General features: G+C 43.2%; 1 protein-coding gene across 1 annotated transcript in view; it reads left to right on the top strand.

Moving 5' to 3' along the window:
* The window catches only part of LOC146572906 (uncharacterized), a 31,033-nt gene extending 11,648 nt beyond the window's left edge, over positions 1 to 19,385 (top strand). Inside the window, exons 2-18 of the mRNA XM_085277363.1 lie at positions 3,092 to 3,299; positions 3,431 to 3,638; positions 3,838 to 3,923; positions 4,031 to 4,124; positions 4,400 to 4,528; positions 4,948 to 5,131; positions 5,419 to 5,588; positions 7,310 to 7,422; positions 8,192 to 8,308; positions 9,336 to 9,542; positions 9,687 to 9,819; positions 10,267 to 10,419; positions 10,508 to 10,594; positions 10,807 to 10,916; positions 11,237 to 11,401; positions 11,578 to 11,877; positions 17,677 to 19,385. Of these exons, the coding sequence (XP_085133489.1) occupies positions 3,108 to 3,299; positions 3,431 to 3,638; positions 3,838 to 3,923; positions 4,031 to 4,124; positions 4,400 to 4,528; positions 4,948 to 5,131; positions 5,419 to 5,588; positions 7,310 to 7,422; positions 8,192 to 8,308; positions 9,336 to 9,542; positions 9,687 to 9,819; positions 10,267 to 10,419; positions 10,508 to 10,594; positions 10,807 to 10,916; positions 11,237 to 11,401; positions 11,578 to 11,877; positions 17,677 to 18,786 (3,558 nt within the window). The 5' untranslated portion in view covers positions 3,092 to 3,107 and the 3' untranslated portion in view covers positions 18,787 to 19,385. The remainder of the gene's footprint in view (positions 1 to 3,091; positions 3,300 to 3,430; positions 3,639 to 3,837; positions 3,924 to 4,030; positions 4,125 to 4,399; positions 4,529 to 4,947; positions 5,132 to 5,418; positions 5,589 to 7,309; positions 7,423 to 8,191; positions 8,309 to 9,335; positions 9,543 to 9,686; positions 9,820 to 10,266; positions 10,420 to 10,507; positions 10,595 to 10,806; positions 10,917 to 11,236; positions 11,402 to 11,577; positions 11,878 to 17,676) is intronic.
* Positions 19,386 to 22,120: the final 2,735 nt, after the last annotated feature.

Here is a 22,120-nt window from a genome sequence, read left to right as displayed (position 1 = left end):
CAGCAGCCGCGCTGCCCTCGGTTCAGTCAGCAGCCGCGCTGCCCTCGGTTCAGTCAGCAGCCGCGCTGCCCTCGGTTCAGTCAGCAGCCGCGCTGCCCTCAGTTCAGTCAGCAGCCGCGCTGCCCTCAGTTCAGTCAGCAGCCGCGCTGCCCTCAGTTCAGTCAGCAGCCGCGCTGCCCTCAGTTCAGTCAGCAGCCGCGCTGCCCTCAGTTCAGTCAGCAGCCGCGCTGCCCTCAGTTCAGTCAGCAGCCGCGCTGCCCTCAGTTCAGTCAGCAGCCGCGCTGCCCTCAGTTCAGTCAGCAGCCGCGCTGCCCTCAGTTCAGTCAGCCACTCCACCACTCATTACGACTCCACTACAATCGTCTCCGCTACCTGTAGGTCAGTCTGTAGCCGCTTCGTTGCCTATTGCTCAGTCGCCACCAGTTCAGCTGTCTGCCCGCTCATTTACTCAGCCAACAATCCTCACGGTCTCGTTCAAAGCAGGGAACACACTTCACCGCAATATCTGCTGGTTCTCTTAAGCTGGCCATGTCAGAGACAGTTGCTCCCTCTAGGGCCTCCCCAGAGGCTGGGTGTCAGTCACCAGCCAACTCTGGACCCCTAGAGGTCAAGACGCCAGCGCCAGCAGCCTCACCGGAGAACTCACCAGAACAGTCTCAGCTCTCAGCACCCCTTGAGAGTTCAAGTGAGTTCACCCGTCCGCCTCCGTCCTCTGCTGAGTGTATTAGGGAACACTTTCAGCCCTCTGAGGACTGCATCCCACTGTTGCTGCCTGAGTCTAGCCACTGTGCTGCTCAGTCCCAGCCAGTGTCCACACTGGCGGAGGTCTCCGTACCTGCTGCTTCAGTGTCTGTTTCCACTGGAGGGCCAGAGGAGCCCGTCCAGTCTCAAGCCATGTTTGCTGGGGGTTCAGGTGAACCCAGCCAGCGTCCTGCCTCGTCGGCTGGAGGGCCCGAGGAGCCCATCCTGCCTCAAGTGTCGTCAGCTGGGGGTTCGGGTGAACCCAGCCAGCCTCATGCCACGTCAGCTGGAGGGCCCGAGGAGCTCGTCCAGCCTCATGCCACGTCAGCTGGGGGTTCAGGAGAACCGCACCAGCCTCATGCCACGTCTGCTGGTGGGCCCGAGGAGCCCGTCCAGCCTCATGCCACGTCAGCTGGGGGTTCGGGAGAACCGCACCAGCCTCATGCCACGTCTGCTGGAGGGCCCGAGGAGCCCGCCCAGCACTACGCCTCGTTAGCTGGGGGTTCGGGAGAGCCCAGCCAGCCTCATGTTTCGTCTGCTGGAGGGCCCGAGGAGCCCGTCCAGCCTCAAGCCACGTCTGCTGGAGGGCCCGAGGAGCCCACCCAGCACCACGCCTCGTTAGCTGAGGGTCCTGGAGGACCCAGCCAGCATATCCTCACATCTGCTGGCGGTCCGGGGAAGTTTGTTCAGCTACCATCTGCTGAATCATCCCCTGTGACTCCTACACCGTTGCCTGCATCCACATCACCGCCTGCAGCATTCACGCCACCGCCTACAGCATTCACATCATCACCATTCGCATCACCGCCTGCAGCGTCGCTACCGTCAGGTTCCGCAGCCGTCCCGCTGCCGTCAGGTTCCGCAGCCGTCCCGCTGCCGTCAGGTTCCGCAGCCGTCCCGCTGCCGTCATTCACGCCTGGTCCGGCCTCCGTGCCTCCATCCACGCCTGGTCCGGCCTCCATCCACGCCTGGTCCGGCCTCCATCCACGCCTGGTCCGGCCTCCATCCACGCCTGGTCCGGCCTCCATCCACGCCTGGTCCGGCCTCCGCTTCAGCTTCAGCTTCGTCTGGTCCAGCCTCCGCTTCAGCTTCAGCTTCGTCTGGTCCTGCCTCGCCTGGTCCTGCGGTTGCCACACCGCCGTCAGAGCCAGCTCGACCCGTTCCGCCTCGCCTCTGCTGGCCGTTTTCCGGGCCTATTAGGTGGCATCATGGCCTTCGGGGACGGCCTCCGGAAAGGGTTTGTCGCTGCCGCTGGCATCGCGGCTGTCCTCCGGACCTGCTCAGTGGCCGCCACTACCTTCCAAGGGGTCGGCCTCCAGAACTGTTTGCCCGTCGCCGCCGTTGCCGTGTGCACGGTCGGCCTCCTGAACTGTTTTCCCGTCTCCGCCGTTGCTGTGTGCATGGTCGGCTCCCTGACTGTGTTATGGACTAGTGAACAGTCGTGTTTTGGTTCTGGACTCTCGTGCTCCTGGTTTTTTGTGTTTCGGGCCCTCCTTCCTGGGCCCCCTCCGCCCGCCCTGGCTTGGTGCTTGTGTTTTCTGTTTGGGGCTGTCGGGAGCCAGCCCTTTGGGGGGGGGGTACTGTCACGGTTCTGGGTCCGTTGGACCCAGTATTTTGAGTTTATTGTGTTTTGATTTATGTTTGCATCAGGGATTGTGTTCTTGTTCTCTTGTCGTGTTATGGTAATGTTTGTCTATTTAGAGTTCCATGTTTCTGTTTATCTGGGTCTAAGATGTGGGTTTAGTTTCATATGTCATTTCAAGTCTGTCTCTGTCTAGTCTGTCTTAGTAAAGTGTGTTTTGTTTCCTGTTTTATTGTGAAGGTCTGCGTCTCATGTGAGTGTGTTCATTTTTACCTTTGTCTCGTCTTGTTGATTATTCCCAGCTGTGTCCACCACCTGTGTGTAATTCCCCTGTGGTTCTCTGTGTATTTAAGTCATGTCTTCCGTCATTGTTGTTGCTGGTCCGTCTGTGTTTCCACCCTGCGTCATCTGTGTGTTTCCCTGCCGTCACCATCTTGTACCGTCGTCCACCTTGCTTCATGTTTGAGTTCCGGTTTGTATTCAGTAGTTTAGTTGTCTCCAGTCTAGTTTAGTTCGTGCTCCATTTGCTGTTTGTCTATATTTATTTCGTGTCCAATAAACCACCTTCACTCCTCCACTACTGCCTGCAATTGGATCCTCATTTATTATTTTTATACGGCTCATCTCACTCGCCGTGACAGATAATTTTACTTGGTGTGTCAAACATGAACCTCTGTTCAGTATATTTTGCTAAGGAGGAGGGAAAATACAGATTATTTTTTTCCTGATGCTGCATTTTTTGACTTTGCCTTTCTCTTGTTCCTTTAGTACAACACTGTCCATCATGGCTGTCAAACACACAGTCATGCTCCTGGTGGCAGTTTGTCTCTACCTACCAGGTCTAACCCATGGATTTCAACCATCCTTCTCTGTTGATGAAACTCATCGTGACATCACCAGAAAGGCAGTTCTCAGAAAGACAGCTGAGGTTTGCCGAGACCTTGCCGCCGCTGATGGAAGAGACTTCAACTTGAATGTGGGCTCATTATCATTTAAAACAGGGTCACTGCTTATGCATTCATGTTTAGTCTAACATAACTGTGAAATTTAACATTTTGAGATTTTTCCAAATGTCCAGTTAAGCACTTGGCATTTCTTTGTCTCCAGATTGATGACAACCTTTCAGTTCAGGAGGTGCAAAAGGCCTGTTTCTCCTCATCTACCTCCACCGCTCCGCTCTCTACTGACATTTTCCAAACTGCCCTTAATGAGATCTACGGTAGCAACGAAAAAGTGTATTTCTCATTGGTCGATTTCCCTGAGTTCCATTTTCACAGTGAGACCTTCCTGGGAGGACGGGACATCATCACAAGAGGTACACTTTAAAGTCCTCAAAATTAAACATGTTTACGTTCAGTACAACACAGATAGTAGATTATTTTGAATTTTTAATTAATTTCTATTCCTATACACCAATTAAAAAACATTTAAATGATAGGTGCAACAAAAATCAGAATTTTGCTTCATTAGGTTTCACTTATACTGGATTCTTAAGGTTATATGTTTTGTTTGAGATATGTCTGCCATGAAGGCTAGTGTGAAGTTGGAGAATTTTGTTGCTGCAAGACAGGTACTTGGACAAATTTGTCACATAATTCAGGTGAGAGTGATAATTATTGTTTTTATTTAAACTTGATGATGTTAAGATTTTGGAAGTAGGAAGCAGTGATAGGATTGGAAATAATGTTAGATTTTCCATACATTAAGGACTTTTACAGCCACAGTAACTGGGTGGAGTTGGGGAAAACCACTCCTTACTCCGCTCTGATCAGACCAGATCAACCACTGCAGAACCTAGCAGGTAAAAGCCTTCCAGCAACTTTAATCACAGTAAGAAACACATTTGTCTCCACTTGTTTTAATTAATTTACCTGGTGGGGTGTGTACGGACACACACTTGCAATAAGGGAGATAAAGGGGATAAATAGGAAAGATATAATAGCCAAAATCATTTTACAAAAGCACAGTTAAACCAAGTCTTATCGCCAAAGCATAGATGGCCCACCTTTAAATACTGTATGTCACAACCTGTTTCCAGATGGTTTTATGGATAACCTTTCTCTTGCTTTGCTCCAGGTCCATCTACTCCAACTTGTAATAGCTGTACAGGAGATGCCTGCACTGATAACATTTTGCCTGAAGTGCTGAAACAGGGGCTCCTGACCTCAGGCTACTTTAGCACATTCTCTTCTTCAAAGCCTACTGGTAACAATCACATTCATTTGTGTATAACAGCAAACTATTAGGATTTGTATTATTATTTTCTTTTGTTTGCTTGTTTCATAGCAAATGGACTGTTTATCAAACCAGCAGAATGAGTAAATTGTAATCAACACTGAAACTAAATTGGCTTCTGTAGTTTTGTTTGTTTTTGGTATTTGTTTTTTGATTAGAAAATGTAAACAGCATCTCACAGTAATGAATTCCCACAAGCTACAAATTTAAATATTACAACAAATAGATGTGTTGTCCCACCTTGAATTTAATTTAAAGATTACCTAAACTCACCTATTCATTGCCATACCCCAACTATAAAACTCTTTGGATGTTTTTTGTCTTATTGATCATTTATTCAGCTATTTATCTAGGTATAATTAAATGTAATTTGTTATTTTTTTGTCCAGGTAAATGTAGCCATGGTCTACTTGACAAGACAAGAAAAAGGGACCCAGTTGGGGGCATCAATAAGGATTCTTTTACATCAGATCATGGCACGTTGCACAAAAAAGCAGCTAATCTGGCAGTGGATGCTACTATGGAGCTGCTGGAGGACATCAGACTAGCTGCTGGAGACAGGAACTTCTTGCGGTACGGGAAAAATTGATCAGAGACATTCTTGCACTCATGAAATGGTTACTAGAACTCTAATAAATTTGAAATTGAAACAGTTTATATTTATTTTCATGACACAGCTTTCAAGGAAAAAATGGTAAAAAGCCTTCCTCACAGAAGATAATATGTATCTTAAAAGTGATGCTTTTTATGATGCACATGTTTCTGCAAAGATACCTCTGCATCATTCTGAATGTAGAGAAATTGGGTTCTTTACAGAATAACAAAGGGATGATTTTGTTTTTTCACTTATGTTCCTCCAGGTTGATGGGCCTCTCCCAGTCCTATGCACTGTGTTTTGTCATTGACACTACAGGCAGTATGGCTGATGACATCGATGCAGCAAAACAAGTTGCCTTTAACATAATTGACAGTAACGCAGGAACGCTACAGGAACCCTCTCAGTACATACTGGTACCTTTCAATGACCCAGGTACTTCCACTTTTATGGATATTCCCCATGTTGCCAAAGAGAGCCAACAAACAAAGCACATATACAGTGGGGCAAAAAAGTATTTAGTCAGCCACCGATTGTGCAAGTTCCCCCACTTAAAATGATGACAGAGGTCAGTAATTTGCACCAGAGGTACACTTCAACTGTGAGAGACAGAATGTGAAAAAAAGAAATCCATGAATTCACATGGTAGGATTTGTAAAGAATTTATTCGTAAATTAGGGTGGAAAATAAGTATTTGGTCACCTCAAACAAAGAAAATCTCTGGCTCTCACAGACCTGTAATGTCTTCTGTAAGAAGCTTTTCTGTCCCCCACTCGTTACCTGTATGAATGGCACCTGTTTGAACTCATCATCTGTATAAAAGACACCTGTCCACAGCCTCAAACAGTCAGACTCCAAACTCCGCCATGGCCAAGACCAAAGAGCTTTCGAAGGACACCAGGAAAAGTATTGTAGACCTGCACCAGACTGGGAAGAGTGAATCTACAATAGGCAAGCAGCTTGGTGTGAAAAAATCAACTGTGGGAGCAATCATCAGAAAATGGAAGACATACAAGACCGCTGATAATCTCCCTCGATCTGGGGCTCCACGCAAGATCTCATCCCGTGGGGTCAAAATGATCATGAGAACAGTGAGCAAAGATCCCAGAACCACACGGGGGGACCTGGTGAATGACCTGCAGAGAGCTGGGACCAAAGTAACAAAGGTCACCATCAGTAACACACTACAACGGCAGGGAATCAAATCCCGCAGTGCCAGACGTGTTCCGCTGCTGAAGCCAGTGCATGTCCAGGCCCGTCTGAAGTTTGCCAGAGAGCACATGGATGATACAGCAGAGGATTGGGAGAATGTCATGTGGTCAGATGAAACCAAAGTAGAACTTTTTGGTATAAACTCAACTCGTCGTGTTTGGAGGAAGAAGAATACTGAGTTGCATCCCAAGAACACCATACCTACTGTGAAGCATGGGGGTGGAAACATCATGCTATGGGGCTTTTTTTCTGCCAAGGGGACAGGACGACTGATCCGTGTTAAGGACAGAATGAATGGGGCCATGTATCGTGAGATTTTGAGCCAAAACCTCCTTCCATCAGTGAGAACTTTGAAGATGAAACGAGGCTGGGTCTTCCAACATGACAATGATCCAAAACACACCGCCCGGGCAACAAAGGAGTGGCTCCGTAAGAAGCATTTGAAAGTCCTGGAGTGGCCTAGCCAGTCTCCAGACCTCAACCCCATAGAAAATCTGTGGCGGGAGTTGAAAGTCCGTGTTGCTCGGCGACAGCCCCAAAACATCACTGCTCTCGAGAAGATCTGCATGGAGGAATGGGCCAAAATACCAGCTACTGTGTGTGCAAACCTGGTAAAGACCTATAGTAAACGTTTGACCTCTGTTATTGCCAACAAAGGTTATGTTACAAAGTATTGAGTTGTATTTTTGTTATTGACCAAATACTTATTTTCCACCCTGATTTACGAATAAATTCTTTACAAATCCTACCATGTGGATTCATGGATTTTTTTTTTTTTTTTCACATTCTGTCTCTCACAGTTGAAGTGTACCTCTGGTGCAAATTACTGACCTCTGTCATCATTTTAGGTGGGGGAACTTGCACAATTGGTGGCTGACTAAATACTTTTTTGCCCCACTGTACAAAAATCTGCAAGTTCATGTATTTCTCTGTCCCCCAAAAAGAATTTGGACCCGTGATAAAGACAACTGACAAAAACTACTTCAAAAAGGAAATCAACAAGCTCACTGCATCCGGAGGAGGGGATGAACCAGAGATGAGCATGTCTGGACTGCGAGTGAGTGTACTTGTATTCTATCATTGGGATGTGTGCTTACACAGTAATTAGTGTGATGTGAATTATGAACTTTTAGGATGAAGAAATGGGGTATTTGCAGGTAGTGCAAAGGACATTGTTATGTTCCCCTGAGGGGTCTAGGCGGTGAGGGGAGAGTAACAAAAAGTGACCGGGTTAGAAAAAGGAGTCAAGGAGGCAAAAGGGTTAAATCAAAGAGTTTTATTAAAGTAGCTCAACTAAAAAAGACGGACAAGCCGCTATCACCATTTAAGAAAACAAACAAAACTCAGGCGTGGTCAATAAAGTAAAACGTAAGCCAAAAAGAAAGAGAGCAGCTCACTAGCTGCAAACCACAATAACACAGCTCATTAGCTGTAACCACTCACAAACACACTCAGCTCACTAGCTGTAACCACACTCATGGCACTCTGGCCCAGAGCTCACCTTTCCCTGGGCTTAAATACTTTTAATTACTGATGTGAGTCAGCTGTGTAACAGGGAAAGGTGGCACCTCAGGCAGAAGAGGTGGTGGGACACGCCCACACAGGCACCTTCAGGAGGAGGCCCTGCTATTGCCGTAACAACATAGTTAGGAAATTAATATGAACCTATTGTGTCCTATTATGTAATAACAGAATGACTGTGTGCATGCATTATCAGAACTTGCTTTTTTGTTACTTTTTTAATCGCTTTCTGAATTACAGTTTTGCACATCTGGTAAATCACAACAAATAATGTTTAATTCTTCTGTCATTTGTATAACTGACAGCTTGCGCTGACATCAGCTCCACCTTCCTCTAAAATCTATGTCTTCACTGATGCTTCAGCCAAAGATTCCCATCTAAAAAGCACCAACATTGCCCTTATAGAGAGAACCAAGACTGAGGTATGTGTGAGGATAAGTTGCATTTTTGTTGCTGTTGCACTTTAGATCAGGGGTGCTCAATACGTCGATCGCGATCGACCAGTCGATCGCAAAGGTAGTATTGGTAGATCGCATGGCATTAAAAAAAATAGATGCCAGCCTATCATCCATCCCGTCACTTGATTGATACAGGGAAGCCAGTCAGATGACAGCAGATTTTTTCTGACGCTTAGGTCGCTGCGCATGCGCAAACAGCGGCGCGAAGTGTAGTAAAACTGACAAGCTAGTCAGCGAGTTAACTCCAATTTTTAGCTCTCGGTTTTTTCTCTTAAACCTGGCCATCCGCAGCTACTGTCCGGACTATGCATCCCTGGCTGATTCAATTCAGTGCAAGTCATCAGAGTAAACTCAGGTAATGACAAAAAATTTACATAGTTAATTGTGTTGTGAAATATTGGATATTGCGGTTATGCATGTATATACATTGTAGATATAAATAATCCTCAATATATTTATAAATAAGTATATGTTTTGGATTTTTGTAGTGGGTAGATCATTTTGACTTGGTCATTTTATAAGTAGCTCACATGCGGAAAAAGTGTGAGCACCCCTGCTTTAGATGTTAGTTTAGTGTGTGTGTATCTATCCATGACCGCTTATGTAAATGAGAGTGTGGGGAGTGAATTGGGGGGCGGGATGGGGTGGAGTGGGATGGGCTGCTTTTAACCATGTGCAGCACTTTGTGCTACATTTCTGTATGAAAAGTGCTTTATAAATAAAGATTGATTGATAAATGCCAGTCCATTATCAAATTTTACAAAAGCTTTTTTTAAGCTTTTTTTTAAGCTTTTTTTTTTTTTTTTTTACAAAAAAGTCAGTTTTACTCAAGCTAGTCCCATTCTAGAGCAACACCTCAGTAAATAGTTTCATTTATCCATGTACTGAATGGTCACTTTAGGTCTCTTTGATACTTTAGATAGAACTTATCCAGTTTCCACTGAGCGTGATATATATAAACTGATGCATTTTTCTATCCCTACACTTTCAGGTGTCTTTCCTGTTGACAAACATTTTTTCCAGTCGGCGGCGCCGCAGTATTCATGGTCAAAATTTTTCACCTCGTGCAGTGAGGCTATCAAATGTCCAGCTATACAGAGACCTGGCCCAAGCTTCTGGAGGTCAGGCTATTGAAGTCAGGAAGTCAGATCTTTCCTTGGCCACTACTGTTATAAAAGATTCATCAGCTGGTGCTGTGGTGAGACACTGAGCATTAACAGGAATTACTTAACATGTTTACAAATTGTGAAGGACTACATTTTGATAAGTTGGGGCCAGATATTTAACAGATTTTCTTTCAAAATTGCTTTCTCACTGGAGCTTCTGTTTCTTTGTCTTTCAGGTGACAGTTTTCCAGGTAGTAATGGATCCGGGGCGACCTGATAATTTTAATTTTACTGTTGATTCATCAGTAAGCAACGTCATCATTTACATCACCGGAGTTTCATCTCTCACTTTCACACTCAGCTCAGCAGGTTCAGTTCAACGATATTTTTTGGACATCAGTTTTCTAAAACATAATATTTCACAAAGACAAGGCACTTCCCACCTTGTGTCAGCTTTGCTTTATTTCTTTGGCTCTCTGGAAGTTCCTCATCTGACCTGATCTCTGGTCTCTGCTTTTTGCCTTTTGATTTCTCCTGTGCAAATCTGTTGTTTGGGCAGTCAGGTGAAGGTTAAGAATGTACAGTAGTGGTACTAGTCATAATTTTACATTCTTATTTAGTAGTAACTGTGCAGGTGGATCGGAATTCATTTGCCTATTACAGAAGTGGAGTAATTTGCAAGTGTCTCACACCCATGAATTGCAGTAATAGCACAGTAGTAATAAAAACAACAACAGTCACAATTACAAATTTAGGAGGAGGAAGAAAATTCCATTGTCATGCTGGTAAATAATTCAGCCATTTTCCTCTTTTCAGGAGTGTCTCAGGAGTCAAGTCAGACCAGTGGTTCTCTGGCATCCATAACAACAGTGGGAAACCTACGCAGAATAAGGCTCAATGCTGGAAATCAAACGGGTTTTTGGCAAATCCACATCAACTCTAACAGTCCCTACTCTATTAAAGTCACAGGTCTGTAATATAATTAGGAAATAGTCTGTAGAAAATGTTTTCAGTGGTATAATATTTCTAACTTAGATGTGGTTTCTGTGTGCATAAGGTCAAAGTTCAGTGAACTTCATCTATAACCTTGTTGAATTACAAAAGGAAGGTGGAATCAGACCCAAGGAAGGCCGTCCTGCTACAGGTTGACTAAACAAAAATGTATCATTTGGTTTGTGGGAAACTGAGATGACCTAAATAGTCATGAAAAATGATTACATTGATTTATGTTTCTGGGTAGAAAACTTCCAACTTTTTTGTTTAGATAAACATAAACTTTTAAGTTTAAAGAAGATTCACGTACAGTCTAAGGATCTGTTGTAATAATACTCTTTTGTGGCTTGCTATCATTTTCAGGTGGTAATGTCACTCTCCTGGTCACTGTGACAGGAAGTGATACAGTAACAGTCACAAAGCTCACGCTCTTCGACAGTTCAGGGCCAAAGGAGTTGATTGGATCAATACAGGCATGTCATATTTTACACCTGATAAATGTAAAAGGTCAAAATTACAACTGAAACTACAACAGACCACAGCAAGCATTCCTAGACTTAGTCGCTTTTAGTCTGTGCTAACTGCACTGTCAAACATAGTGTTATAAACATAACTTTTGTAGTTCTACAACAGCTTAAGAAAACACCAAGAAGTAAAAGATACATAAATAACATTGGTCTTTGGTGGCTGCTTGTTTACTCTGATTACTGATTGTTGCCACCATCTAACAACTAACTTATGCATCTAAACATGCATAAGGTGCTCTCAGTTGCTATCTTTCTGTTTTCCACAGTCATTAGAAAACAGCAACTTTCTGGTAACATTCACTGAAGTCCCAGTAGGAGACTATGTAGTTCGACTGCAAGGTGAGGACACCAGCACCACATCCCGGTCTACCTCAGATACCTTCCAGAGACAAGCCTCCACCCGCATCACAACAGCTAGTCTCTCTGTTGCTGTGAGTAGTAGAGTCATATGTTGTTTTTTGAATTTCTAGAGCCAGTTTCTAAACATCTTATCTGCCTGGATAAACTCAACAACCACTGTCATGTTATTTTCTATGTCATTATATAAAAGAAAGAAGTGATTGTTTAACTTCAAATTTCCTGCCCTCTTCTATCGCTACTTTTCCAGGCACAAGCTGACAGTATCAACATAGAACCAGGCACTCACATCATCATTCCTTTTACAGTGTCTTCGGATGTAACTGGGACATTCACAGTGCAAGTCAGTAATGACCGCAGCTTTGACTTCACCTCACCTGGAAATGTCAATATTGGTCCAAGCGATGGAGGCAAAGCCAATGGGACAATAACCTTAAGTGTTCCAGCCAGCACTAAATCAGGAACAGACGTGACCCTCACCATTCAGGCACAAAACGCTGCTGCCACTGACATCAACTATGCTGTCCTCCGATTTTCTGTGGCTGCCAAGGTAAAAGAAAAAAGACTTTAGGTGAAATGAGACTAAAAACAGTGTTTTACATTTAAAAAAACTAATAATCCAAACTAAATGTATCACTGTTCTGTATTGTCAAATGCCAAATGTTTCAGTTTATATAATACTTCAACTGTGATCTGAGGAGAGCTTTTAAAAGAATCAGCTCAGTGATGAATTAGTACTGCATATGTTCTAGTTCAAAATAAGAAAAAAAACATGATTCACTGCGTGGACAATGTAAAGGGTCATGCTACAAATTTCATCCAAGAAATCCATTGATTAATCTGTTAACTTTCTGATCATGATTGTATTAGTAAATCCAAAAACGAAATGTTCTTTTCCACAGCTGTTCAATGGTTTTTACAAACAATTTGTTATTTGGCATAGGGTCATTTGACCACTGTGCTAAATTCTTTTTGTCGCCCAGATTTGCTAAATTATTGAAACAGTAATACTACTATCGGGGTTGTACAAATTTTGTGAGTCATTTTGAATGAAACGTCTGGATTTATAACCCATAATATCAATTAAAGTGAGTTTTAATTCGGGACATAGGTTTTTTTGTAAACAATAATATCTCATTACTAGTGATGGGCCGGTCGCAAACTAACGTCGCTCTTAGAGGCAAGGCAAGGCAAGTTTATTTGTATAGCACAATTCAACAACAAGGTGATTCAAAGTGCTTTACAGAGACATTAGAAACAAGAACAAATAAAAAGCATGATTTAAAATTGATTAAAACAAGCAAATAAACTAACTAACTAATTAACAAACAAACAAACAAAACAGTATATAAAATCAGAACAGTAGATAAAATCAGTAGTTAAATGTAAGTTTTGAAATTTAAGCTTAAAGTGTGGATTTGGTGCTTTATTCAAATGCAGCTGAGAACAGGTGAGTCTTCAACCTGGATTTAAATAAACTGAGTGTTTCAGCTGATCTGAGGCTTTCTGGGAGTTTGTTCCAGATATAAGGAGCATAAAAGCTGAATGCAGCTTCTCCGTGTCTGGTTCTGACTCTGGGAACTGATAAAAGACCGGATCCAGATGACCTGAGGGATCTGGATGGTTCATACTGGGTCAGGAGGTCATTGATGTATTTTGGTACTAAACCATTCAGAGCTTTATAGACCAGCATCAGAACTTTAAAGTCTATCCTCTGACGGACAGGCAGCCAGTGTAAGGACCTCAGAGCTGGACTGATGTGGTCCACTTTTTTGGTCTTAGTGAGGACTCGAGCAGCAGAGTTCTGAATGAGCTGTAGTTGTCTGACTGATTTTTTTTTTAGGTAGACCTGTAAAGATGCTGTTACAGTAATCAAGCCTACTAAAGATGAATGCATGGACTAGTTTTTCCAGGTCCTGTTGAGACATCAGATCTTTTATCCTCGATATATTCTTGAGGTGATAGTAAGCTGACTTTGTTATTGTCTTAATGTGTTTTTCTAAGTTTAGGTCTGCATCCATCACTACACCCAAATTTCTCGCCTGGTTTGTGGTTTTTAGATGTATAGATTGAAGTTCTCTGGTGACCTGTAATCGTTTTTCTTTGGCACCAAAGACTATTACCTCAGTTTTGTTTAGCTGGAGAAAATTGTGGCACAACCAGTCATTGATTTCCTCAATGCATTTACCAAGAGCCTGTACAGGGCCTCGGTCTCCTGGTGACATTGTGATATATATTTGTGTGTCATCTGCATAGCTGTGATAGTTTATTTTGTTGTTGTTTATAATCTGTGCCAGTGGGAGCATGTAGATGTTAAACAGAAGGGGTCCCAAGATGGAACCTTGGGGAACTCCACATGTGATACTTGTCTGCTCAGATGTGAAGTTACCTATTGATACAAAGTATTTCCTGTTTTCTACATATGTTTTGAACCAGTTTAGTACAGTTCCTGAAAGACCTGTCCAGTTCTCCAGTCGTTTGAGTAATATGTTGTGGTCAACTGTATCAAATGCTGCACTGAGATCCAGTAAAACTAGGACTGACATTTTTCCACTGTCTGTATTCAGACATATGTCATTAAACACTTTGGTCAGAGCGGTTTCAGTGCTGTGGTTCTGTCTAAAACCTGACTGGAAGGCATCGTAGCAATTATTCTGTTTTAAGAAGTAACTGAGCTGTTGAGAAACTGCTTTTTCAATGATCTTACTTAAAAACGGGAGATTTGAGATCGGCCTGTAGTTGTTCATTTGTGTCTTGTCAAGATTGTCCTTTTTCAGTATAGGTTTGATTACAGCAGTTTTTAGTGATTCTGGAAACACACCTGATAATAAAGAAAAGTTGACGATCTGTAACAGGTCTGACTCTAAAGTCTTTGAGACCTTTTTGAAAAAACTTGTTGGCAGGACATCTAAACAGCAGGAGGAGGAGTTCAGTTTACCTAAGATGTCCTCCAGGTCTTTGCTGTTAATAGGTTGAAACTGTTTCATGGTGTTTAAACAGTTCTTTGGTGGACACAGTACATATCCTGGATCTACTGTTGATGTACCAATTGCTTGTCTAATTTTTTGGATTTTTTCAGTGAAGAATTTGGCAAAGTCATTGCAGGCCATGGTCGAATGAAGTTCAGCTGCCACTGACACAGCTGCCACTGACACAGGAGGGTTTGTTAGCCTGTCAACTGTAGAAAATAAGACCTGAGCATTATGGCTGTTTTTAGTGATGATGTCAGAGAAGTAGGACCTCCTTGCATTCCTCAGTTGTAAATTATAATTGTGACGTTTCTCTTTATAAATGTCATAATGAACCTGGAGGTTTGTTTTTCTCCATCTGCGCTCAGCTTTCCTACACTCTCTTTTTTCATTTTTCACCAGTGTGGAGTTTCTCCATGGAGACTTTTTCCTTCCAGAGATAACCTTCACCTTAATGGGAGCAATAGTGTCCATTACATTTAACATGTTAGCATTGAAGCTATTGACGAGCTCATTGACTGACCCTCTGGGCAGGTCAGGTGTTAATGGGAAGACCTGGTTAAAAATTGCACTACTGTGTTCAGTTATACACCGTTTTGTGATCACTGTTGTTGATATATTTGTGTGGGCTGAGATTTTACTTTCAAAGAAAACACAGTAATGATCAGACAGGCCCACATCAGACACAGTAACCTTTGAAATGCTCAGGCCTTTGGAGATCAGTAGGTCAAGAGTGTGTCCTCTATTATGTGTGGCCTCTGTTACATGCTGAGTCAGCCCAAAGTTGCCCAGAGTGTTACTCAGGTCTTTAGTCCCTTTGTCCTGAGGGTTGTCCACATGAATGTTAAAATCCCCAGCAATAATTACACAGTCAAAATCAACACAGATCACAGACAGCAGTTCACTAAGGTCATTAAAAAAGTCTGTGCAGTATTTGGGAGGCCTGTAAACATTAAGAAACACAACTTTGGATGGGGCCTTCAGCTGTATAGCCACATATTCAAAAGACTGAAAACTTCCAGGAGATAGCTGCTTACATTGAAATGATTCATTAAATAAGACAGCAACCCCTCCTCCTCTCCTGCTCGCCCTGACCTCACTGATAAAACTGTAGTTAGGAGGGGTCGTCTCGATGAGAACAGCTCCACTGTTACTTTGGTCCAACCAAGTTTCAGTTAAAAACATAAAATCAAGGCTGTGCTCAGTGATTAAATCATTAATTAAAAATGTTTTCCCAGCTAGAGATCTAATGTTTAATAAAGCCAACTTAAGTGTTTTAGAGGTATTACTTGTCCCCTCGTGTTTGGGAGCAGTCTGTGGCACACAAGGTATGTTTACTATGTTTAAAGATCTTTTAGAGTGCAGCTCTCTGTGTTTTGACCAGGCCACATGTCTCCTGTCACCTAAAAGTACAGAAATTTTAAAACCTTCTAGTAAACAGGGTCCCAGCTTCTCCTGGGAAAAGTCATCACTGCCATAATCCTCACAGCCCGGACCCTTCACACATCACGCATCAGACTGCGGAGACAGGGCATGAAGAGGAACTAAGGGGGGCGAGGCTGGGCAATGTGACTTCGATTGCTCTAGAGCCGACTCTTTGAAGTGACCGATGCAAGCTGGCTCCTTATTGGGAGCCATGGGGGGGTTTTTTTCTTTGTCTTGCCCTCTCTTTCACTTTTTTTCGCTTCATGCTGCACGTCAGCCTTGTGTTTATGCTGAGCAGAGACGGGAGGGGCGAAAACGCAAGCCTCTGTTTGTGCCCCTGAGCAGAGGGGGCGGGGGCGGTAGTTACACTCATAACAGCAGTAGCACACAAAAAGAGCAGGAGGGCGAGAGAGACAAAGAGAGCCGGTATTCTGACAAACCGGCCTACTTTGGCAAAATGTCCTACCGTAAGACATTTATGCACATTTCTGCTGTCACAGAGTAATTCCAGCACAAATTTAAGTAGGAATGACGGTTTGCCACTTAACTTTGCCCATCAGAGTATGCTTGTAGGTAACATTCACAAAGGTAGCATGGTTTGGCACTTCATTTTACCTGACAGAGTATCCTTCTAGATCTTATTAACAAAGGTAGGATGATTTTCCACTTAATTTTAGCTGTTAAAGTATGCTTCTAGCTCATATTCACAAAGATAGGACGGTTCGCCACTTAATTTTGTGTTGTGCGCATAAACAACAGGTAGGATGGTTTGTCAGGTAGGATGGATTCTCAGAACACCAGGGGCAACAACAAGAGACAACATCGTCACATTAGAAAGGTATGGTAAAGAAAATGAGTAACACCAAGAAAAGAAGCAAAATCTGGAACCATTTCAATTTTATAGACAATACAAAGGCAGAGTGGAGAATCTGCAAGACGAGACTATCATATAGAGCTGGCTCCACAAATAAAATGCACAGGCACCTGAGAACTGTCCACCCATCAGTACAATGGAAAGATAAAACACAGTCAGTTTGATATTAATATTTCTAAATGCCAACCTTTCCCTTAATTAAAGATCTGGGCGTTCATTTTTTTTTTTTTGTTGTTTTTTTTGCATATTTCAGGCAGTACGGTGTCACGGTGGTTAGCACTGTTGCTGCTGAGTTCAATTCTACCATCAGGCCAGGGTCTTTCTGTGTGGAGCTTGCATGTTGCAGGGAAGAATAATTTCACCTAGGGATCAATAAAGTATTCTGAATTTCCCTGTGTTTGTGTGGGTTCTCCCCGGGTATAGTCCAAAGACATGCAGTTAGTGGGGATAGGTTAATTGCCTGAGTGTGAATGGTTGTCTGTCTCTATGTGTTAGCCCTGAGACAGACTGGTGACCTGCCGCCTCTTGCCCTATGACAGCTTGGATAGGCTCCGGTGACCCTGAAGAGGATAATAATAATGGATTGCATTTATATAGCGCTTTTCTAGGCACCCAAAGCACTTTACAATTCCACTATTCATTTACTCTTACATTCACACACTGGAGCTGCCCTGGGGCAGACTGACAGAAGCGAGGCTGCCATATCGGGCCATCGGCCCCTCTGGCCAACACCAATAGGCGGTAGGGTAAAGTGTCTTGCCCAAGGACACAATGACTAGGACCAAGAGAATTGGGGGATCGAGCCGGCAACCTTCCGGTTACAGATGAGCTTCCCAACCACTTGAACCAAGGTCACCCCCCCCCCCCCCCCCCCCCCCGATTAAGCCGGTTCTCTAAAAAGAGCCGGAATTCCCATCACTAGTCGTTTCATACACATTTTTTAAGTGATATTCAAAAACAAAAGAAAACGCTGAAAGTATGAAAGAACAGAGATGTAAGGTAGCATCTATACCAAATTCTTTTTGTTCCTGTTCTTTTGCCTTTCTGACTACTTGATCTCCTTTCTCTCTCTTTTTTTCAGGCCACAGATTTGTCCGGTCCAGTGTGCCATGTAGTTAATATATCAGGTATCTGTAATGTCTCTTCCATCCTCTGTGCATCATCTCAGTGGGAGTTCATTGCTAATCTCACTGACGGCATCAATGGGACTGGCATCGCAAGCATCACCCTCCGCGAAGGGAATGGTACCCTTGATACTAGCACAGCGGTTGGAGCAGGGGGCGAGAATATCACACTGGTGACCTACACTGCCTCCTGCTGTTCACAGAATGTGGTTCTAGCTGCTGTGGACAGGGCAGGAAACGTGGGGACATGTATGGGGCAAGCTAGAGTACTTGCCACGCCTGCTCCTATAACTACAACTACTCCAGTACCTGCAACTACTTCTCTGACTACAACTACACCAGTACCTACAACTATCCCAGTACCTACAACTACTTCTCTGACTACAACTACTCCAGTACCTGCAACTACTTCTCTGACTACAACTACACCAGTACCTACAACTATCCCAGTACCTACAACTGCTTCTCTGACTACAACTACACCAGTACCTACAACTATCCCAGTACTTACAACTGCTTCTCTGACTACAACTACACCAGTACCTACAACTATCCCAGTACTTACAACTGCTTCTCTGACTACAACTACACCAGTACCTACAACTATCCCAGTACCTACAACTACCTCTCTGACTACAACTACACCAGTACCTACAACTATCCCAGTACTTACAACTGCTTCTCTGACTACAACTACACCAGTACCTACAACTATCCCAGTACCTACAACTACCTCTCTGACTACAACTACACCAGTACCTACAACTATCCCAGTACCTACAACTGCTTCTCTGACTACAACTACACCAGTACCTACAACTATCCCAGTACTTACAACTGCTTCTCTGACTACAACTACACCAGTACCTACAACTATCCCAGTACCTACAACTACCTCTCTGACTACAACTACACCAGTACCTACAACTACTCCTGTCCCTACAACCACTGCAGTGACTCCCTCGGTGACTACTGCTGCAGCTAACAGAGCATCCACTAGAGGTCATACAATGAATGTAACACATTATGTCTGGATCAGCATTGCTTTTTCACTGCTTTTTAAGTAAGGTATATAAACAGAAATTTAACTAGAACTGAATCATCAAATCAAAATCTGTTTTAGAAAAGTAATACTTTTAACTCTTTTTAAAATATGAGCCATTGCATTTTTGTAAAGGTGTAATTGAGCATCTCATATTTTAATTTTTTTATTTTTTTGGGTGAAAATGGGAACGTGGTATAATAACGTACATTTTGTTTATTTGTTTTATCATTGCCTGCTAAAAAGGATCCAAGTAAACATTTATATTGAATTCACTACATAAATCAACATTAATACCCTCTCTTACAAAGTTATAGTTAATCTTTTCATAGATGAAATTGTAAAGTATTTGATTCATTTTAACCTGTGCACATAAAGTAGCAATTTCTTAGTGTCCAAAGCTGCATTTCATTCCCCAGTATAATGTAATAAGCAACTACTATCTGCTAAGGGAATGATGATTTAGACAACTTTTAGAAACAAAACTCCATTTGGAACATCCTGAAATGCCACCAGTGCCACCAGTCCAGACATCACTTCCGAATGAGACAGCTTGGATGCCTTTTGATGCTACTGTGGAAGATTTACAACAGGCTATTAATATATAATTTATATTTAAGAATTTTGTCAGAATCACAAAACAGTTTTAATGTGTTTAAGCAATAAATAAATGTGATTTCATTAGTTTATAACTGTCTCATTTTATTGTCTCATTCCTAAAGAGATTACCATCATGTGCTATACTTATAGGCTATTACAGTATTAGGTGACTGAATTTAATATTTTTCTTGCAGTTTCAGTTTGCCACATTGACTGATGATTAAACCTGCCTCCAGCACTATGTTGAGTTTATCCCTTTGACACTTTTGCTTCTGCAGTTTGGCTTTCCAGGAACTACTTGGCAACTGAAGGCACCGAGATTATACAACAAAGAAAAAACATGCAACAAAGAAAAACATAATTTAACCTTTGTTAGAAGCGTGTGCTCAGTTATTTTTAAGTGGTTTAACTTTCGTGGATAGAGAATAAGCAACAACTTCTAACTTTCCACAAGTACTCATTTATTTCAAATATCAAAAATAAAAGTGCTACCTCTACCACACATTACTTGAACGCACTTGTCCGCGTACACATGGAAGAATCCATTACAAAAAAGAACAAAAGGGGGGTGACCCACCAGTCATGAGACAGGAGGCACCACCATGCAGCAATACACTGTACTACAACAGCAACTGTTACATAGTCCCCACAGCTAAAGAAGCACACACCACACCTAACAGTACCCTGTACATAGAGGTTACAGCTAAGATCACAACACACACAGGGCAAAAGACCATTTAAAAACGAATTTGGCAAAAATAAAATGAAATGAATATGTACAGTGCAAAATCTGTTTTCTTTGTTTTTCAAAGAACGTGAACCATAACACACTAAAGAGCCATACAACTGGATTAAGAAGAGTGAACAGAAAAGTCTACACCTTCATGACTCAAAATTGCAGTGCACCAAGACAACATGAAATAGGTTTAATCAAAACATTTCACTTCAGATCAAGCCCAGTCATGTGAAAATCATTTGTCCATCTTTTGGGGGCAGGGTGGGCCTGAGGGTCAGTGTCCAGATCCTTTGTGGTCTCTCTGACAGCATGAGATGAAACAGAATGTTCCTTGGAAGTGAGAGAGTCCCAGGTATGGAACAGTTGCATGTTCACAACATGATAAACACCTGCATCCACACCGGAGTCCACCCAAGTGAGCCTGTAGTTAACATAACTGGGTCTCTGAGATACACACAATGGTCCCTCAAACAATGGTGCAAGTTTAACAGTAAAGTTAGACTGAGCGTCTGACCTTGCTTGTGTCCTAACTCTAACAAGGTCACCAAAACGAAATGTGGCATGTTGACGTCTCAAGTCATAGTAATGTTTTTGTCTGCCATGGCTATAGTCAAGATCCGCTCTGGTTTGGTTGTGAGTTCCCTGTGGGGAGGCTTTAAGAGTCTCAGGGTAAAGTACACCCGGTTCATCAACACCTGCTGTAAAAGGCTGAGTGATAAGGTCAAGTGGGGTGTCCAACTCACGACAAATCTGAAGGAGAAACTTGTCCCATGATGTGTGCTTATCACCTACATAAGAGCAGATTGCAGTCTTCAGAGTCCAGTAGAAGCGTTCAGTAGCATTTGTCTGAGGGAGATATGCTGTAGTGAGTCTGTGCACCGAGTCTAAAGCAGAAACAACCTGTTCAAAAAGCTCACTCACAAAAGGAGACCGTCTGTCAGAAATCAGGTAAGTGGGTGTACCGTGTCTAGCAAAAATGTCAGTAACAAATTTACCAGCTGCTACCTGAGATGTAGCTTCTTTGACAGCACTGGCTTCAACCCACTTATTTAAATAGTCAACAAACACAATCAAATATGCATTACCAGCGGGGGTGCAGGGCACTGGCCCAACAAAATCCACATAGCCTACTCTCAGGGTTTCTGGGGGACAATGGGAACCATAAGACCTGCTGCTTTTTTTCTGATTTGGTATGGTGAGTTGGCACACTGAGCATAAAGTCACATGGTGCTTCACATCAGTAATAAAGTCACACGGTGCTTCACATCAGCTGCCATTTTGGGCCAGAAAAACCTAAAGCACAGTCCAGCCAGTGTCCTAGAAACACCCAGGTGAACTGCTGTGGGGTGATCATGGTAATAGACTAGCAAGGCGCCTCTCATGGAAACAGGGGCAAACAGTATCAGCTCTTTCAAAGGGTGCAAAGCACATGTAGACTTGGGGTCTCTGTGATACAAAAGAGAGTCATACTGTAACGTGCGGTGGAGATGAAGTCAGCCGCGGAGGTGTGCAGGTGGATAGCGAATGAGCAACAGCTTCTGCCTCTCCACAAGTAGTCATTTATTTAAAATATCAAAAATAAAAGTGCTACCTCTACCACACATTACTCAAGGGCACACTAGTCCGCATACACACAAGAGCATCCATTACAGGGACAGTGCGAAGAAGAACAAAAAGGGGGTGACACACCAGTCATGAGCCAGGAGGCGCCACCATGTGGTGATACAATGCATTACAACAGCAACTGTTACAATACACAACATACTGTAACAAGGTAGCACTGTCTTAGCTGTTCAGAGAGCTAAGAGTCCAAAGGTCCAGGCTGCCTATGACAGCGTGTTCTGTCGGCCTCTCACAAGTCAGAGGTAAACAGCGCATCTGGAACTTTGTTATGTGCGCCAAGTTTGTGCACTAGTGTGAAATCAAAGGCCTGCAGGTGAAGTGACCAGCGGGCGAGTCGGAGTGTTGGGTTTTGATGAGACATGAGCCACCTGAGACTGTTGTGGTCAGTGAACATAGTAAC

The sequence above is a fragment of the Mchenga conophoros genome, linkage group LG6, assembly GCF_057382185.1.
Source record: "Mchenga conophoros isolate Kocher_MC1m ecotype Shallow Benthic linkage group LG6, M_conophoros_male_GT1.1, whole genome shotgun sequence".
NCBI classification, from domain to species: Eukaryota; Metazoa; Chordata; class Actinopteri; order Cichliformes; family Cichlidae; genus Mchenga; species Mchenga conophoros.
This window is presented reverse-complemented; position numbering and strand designations above follow the sequence as displayed.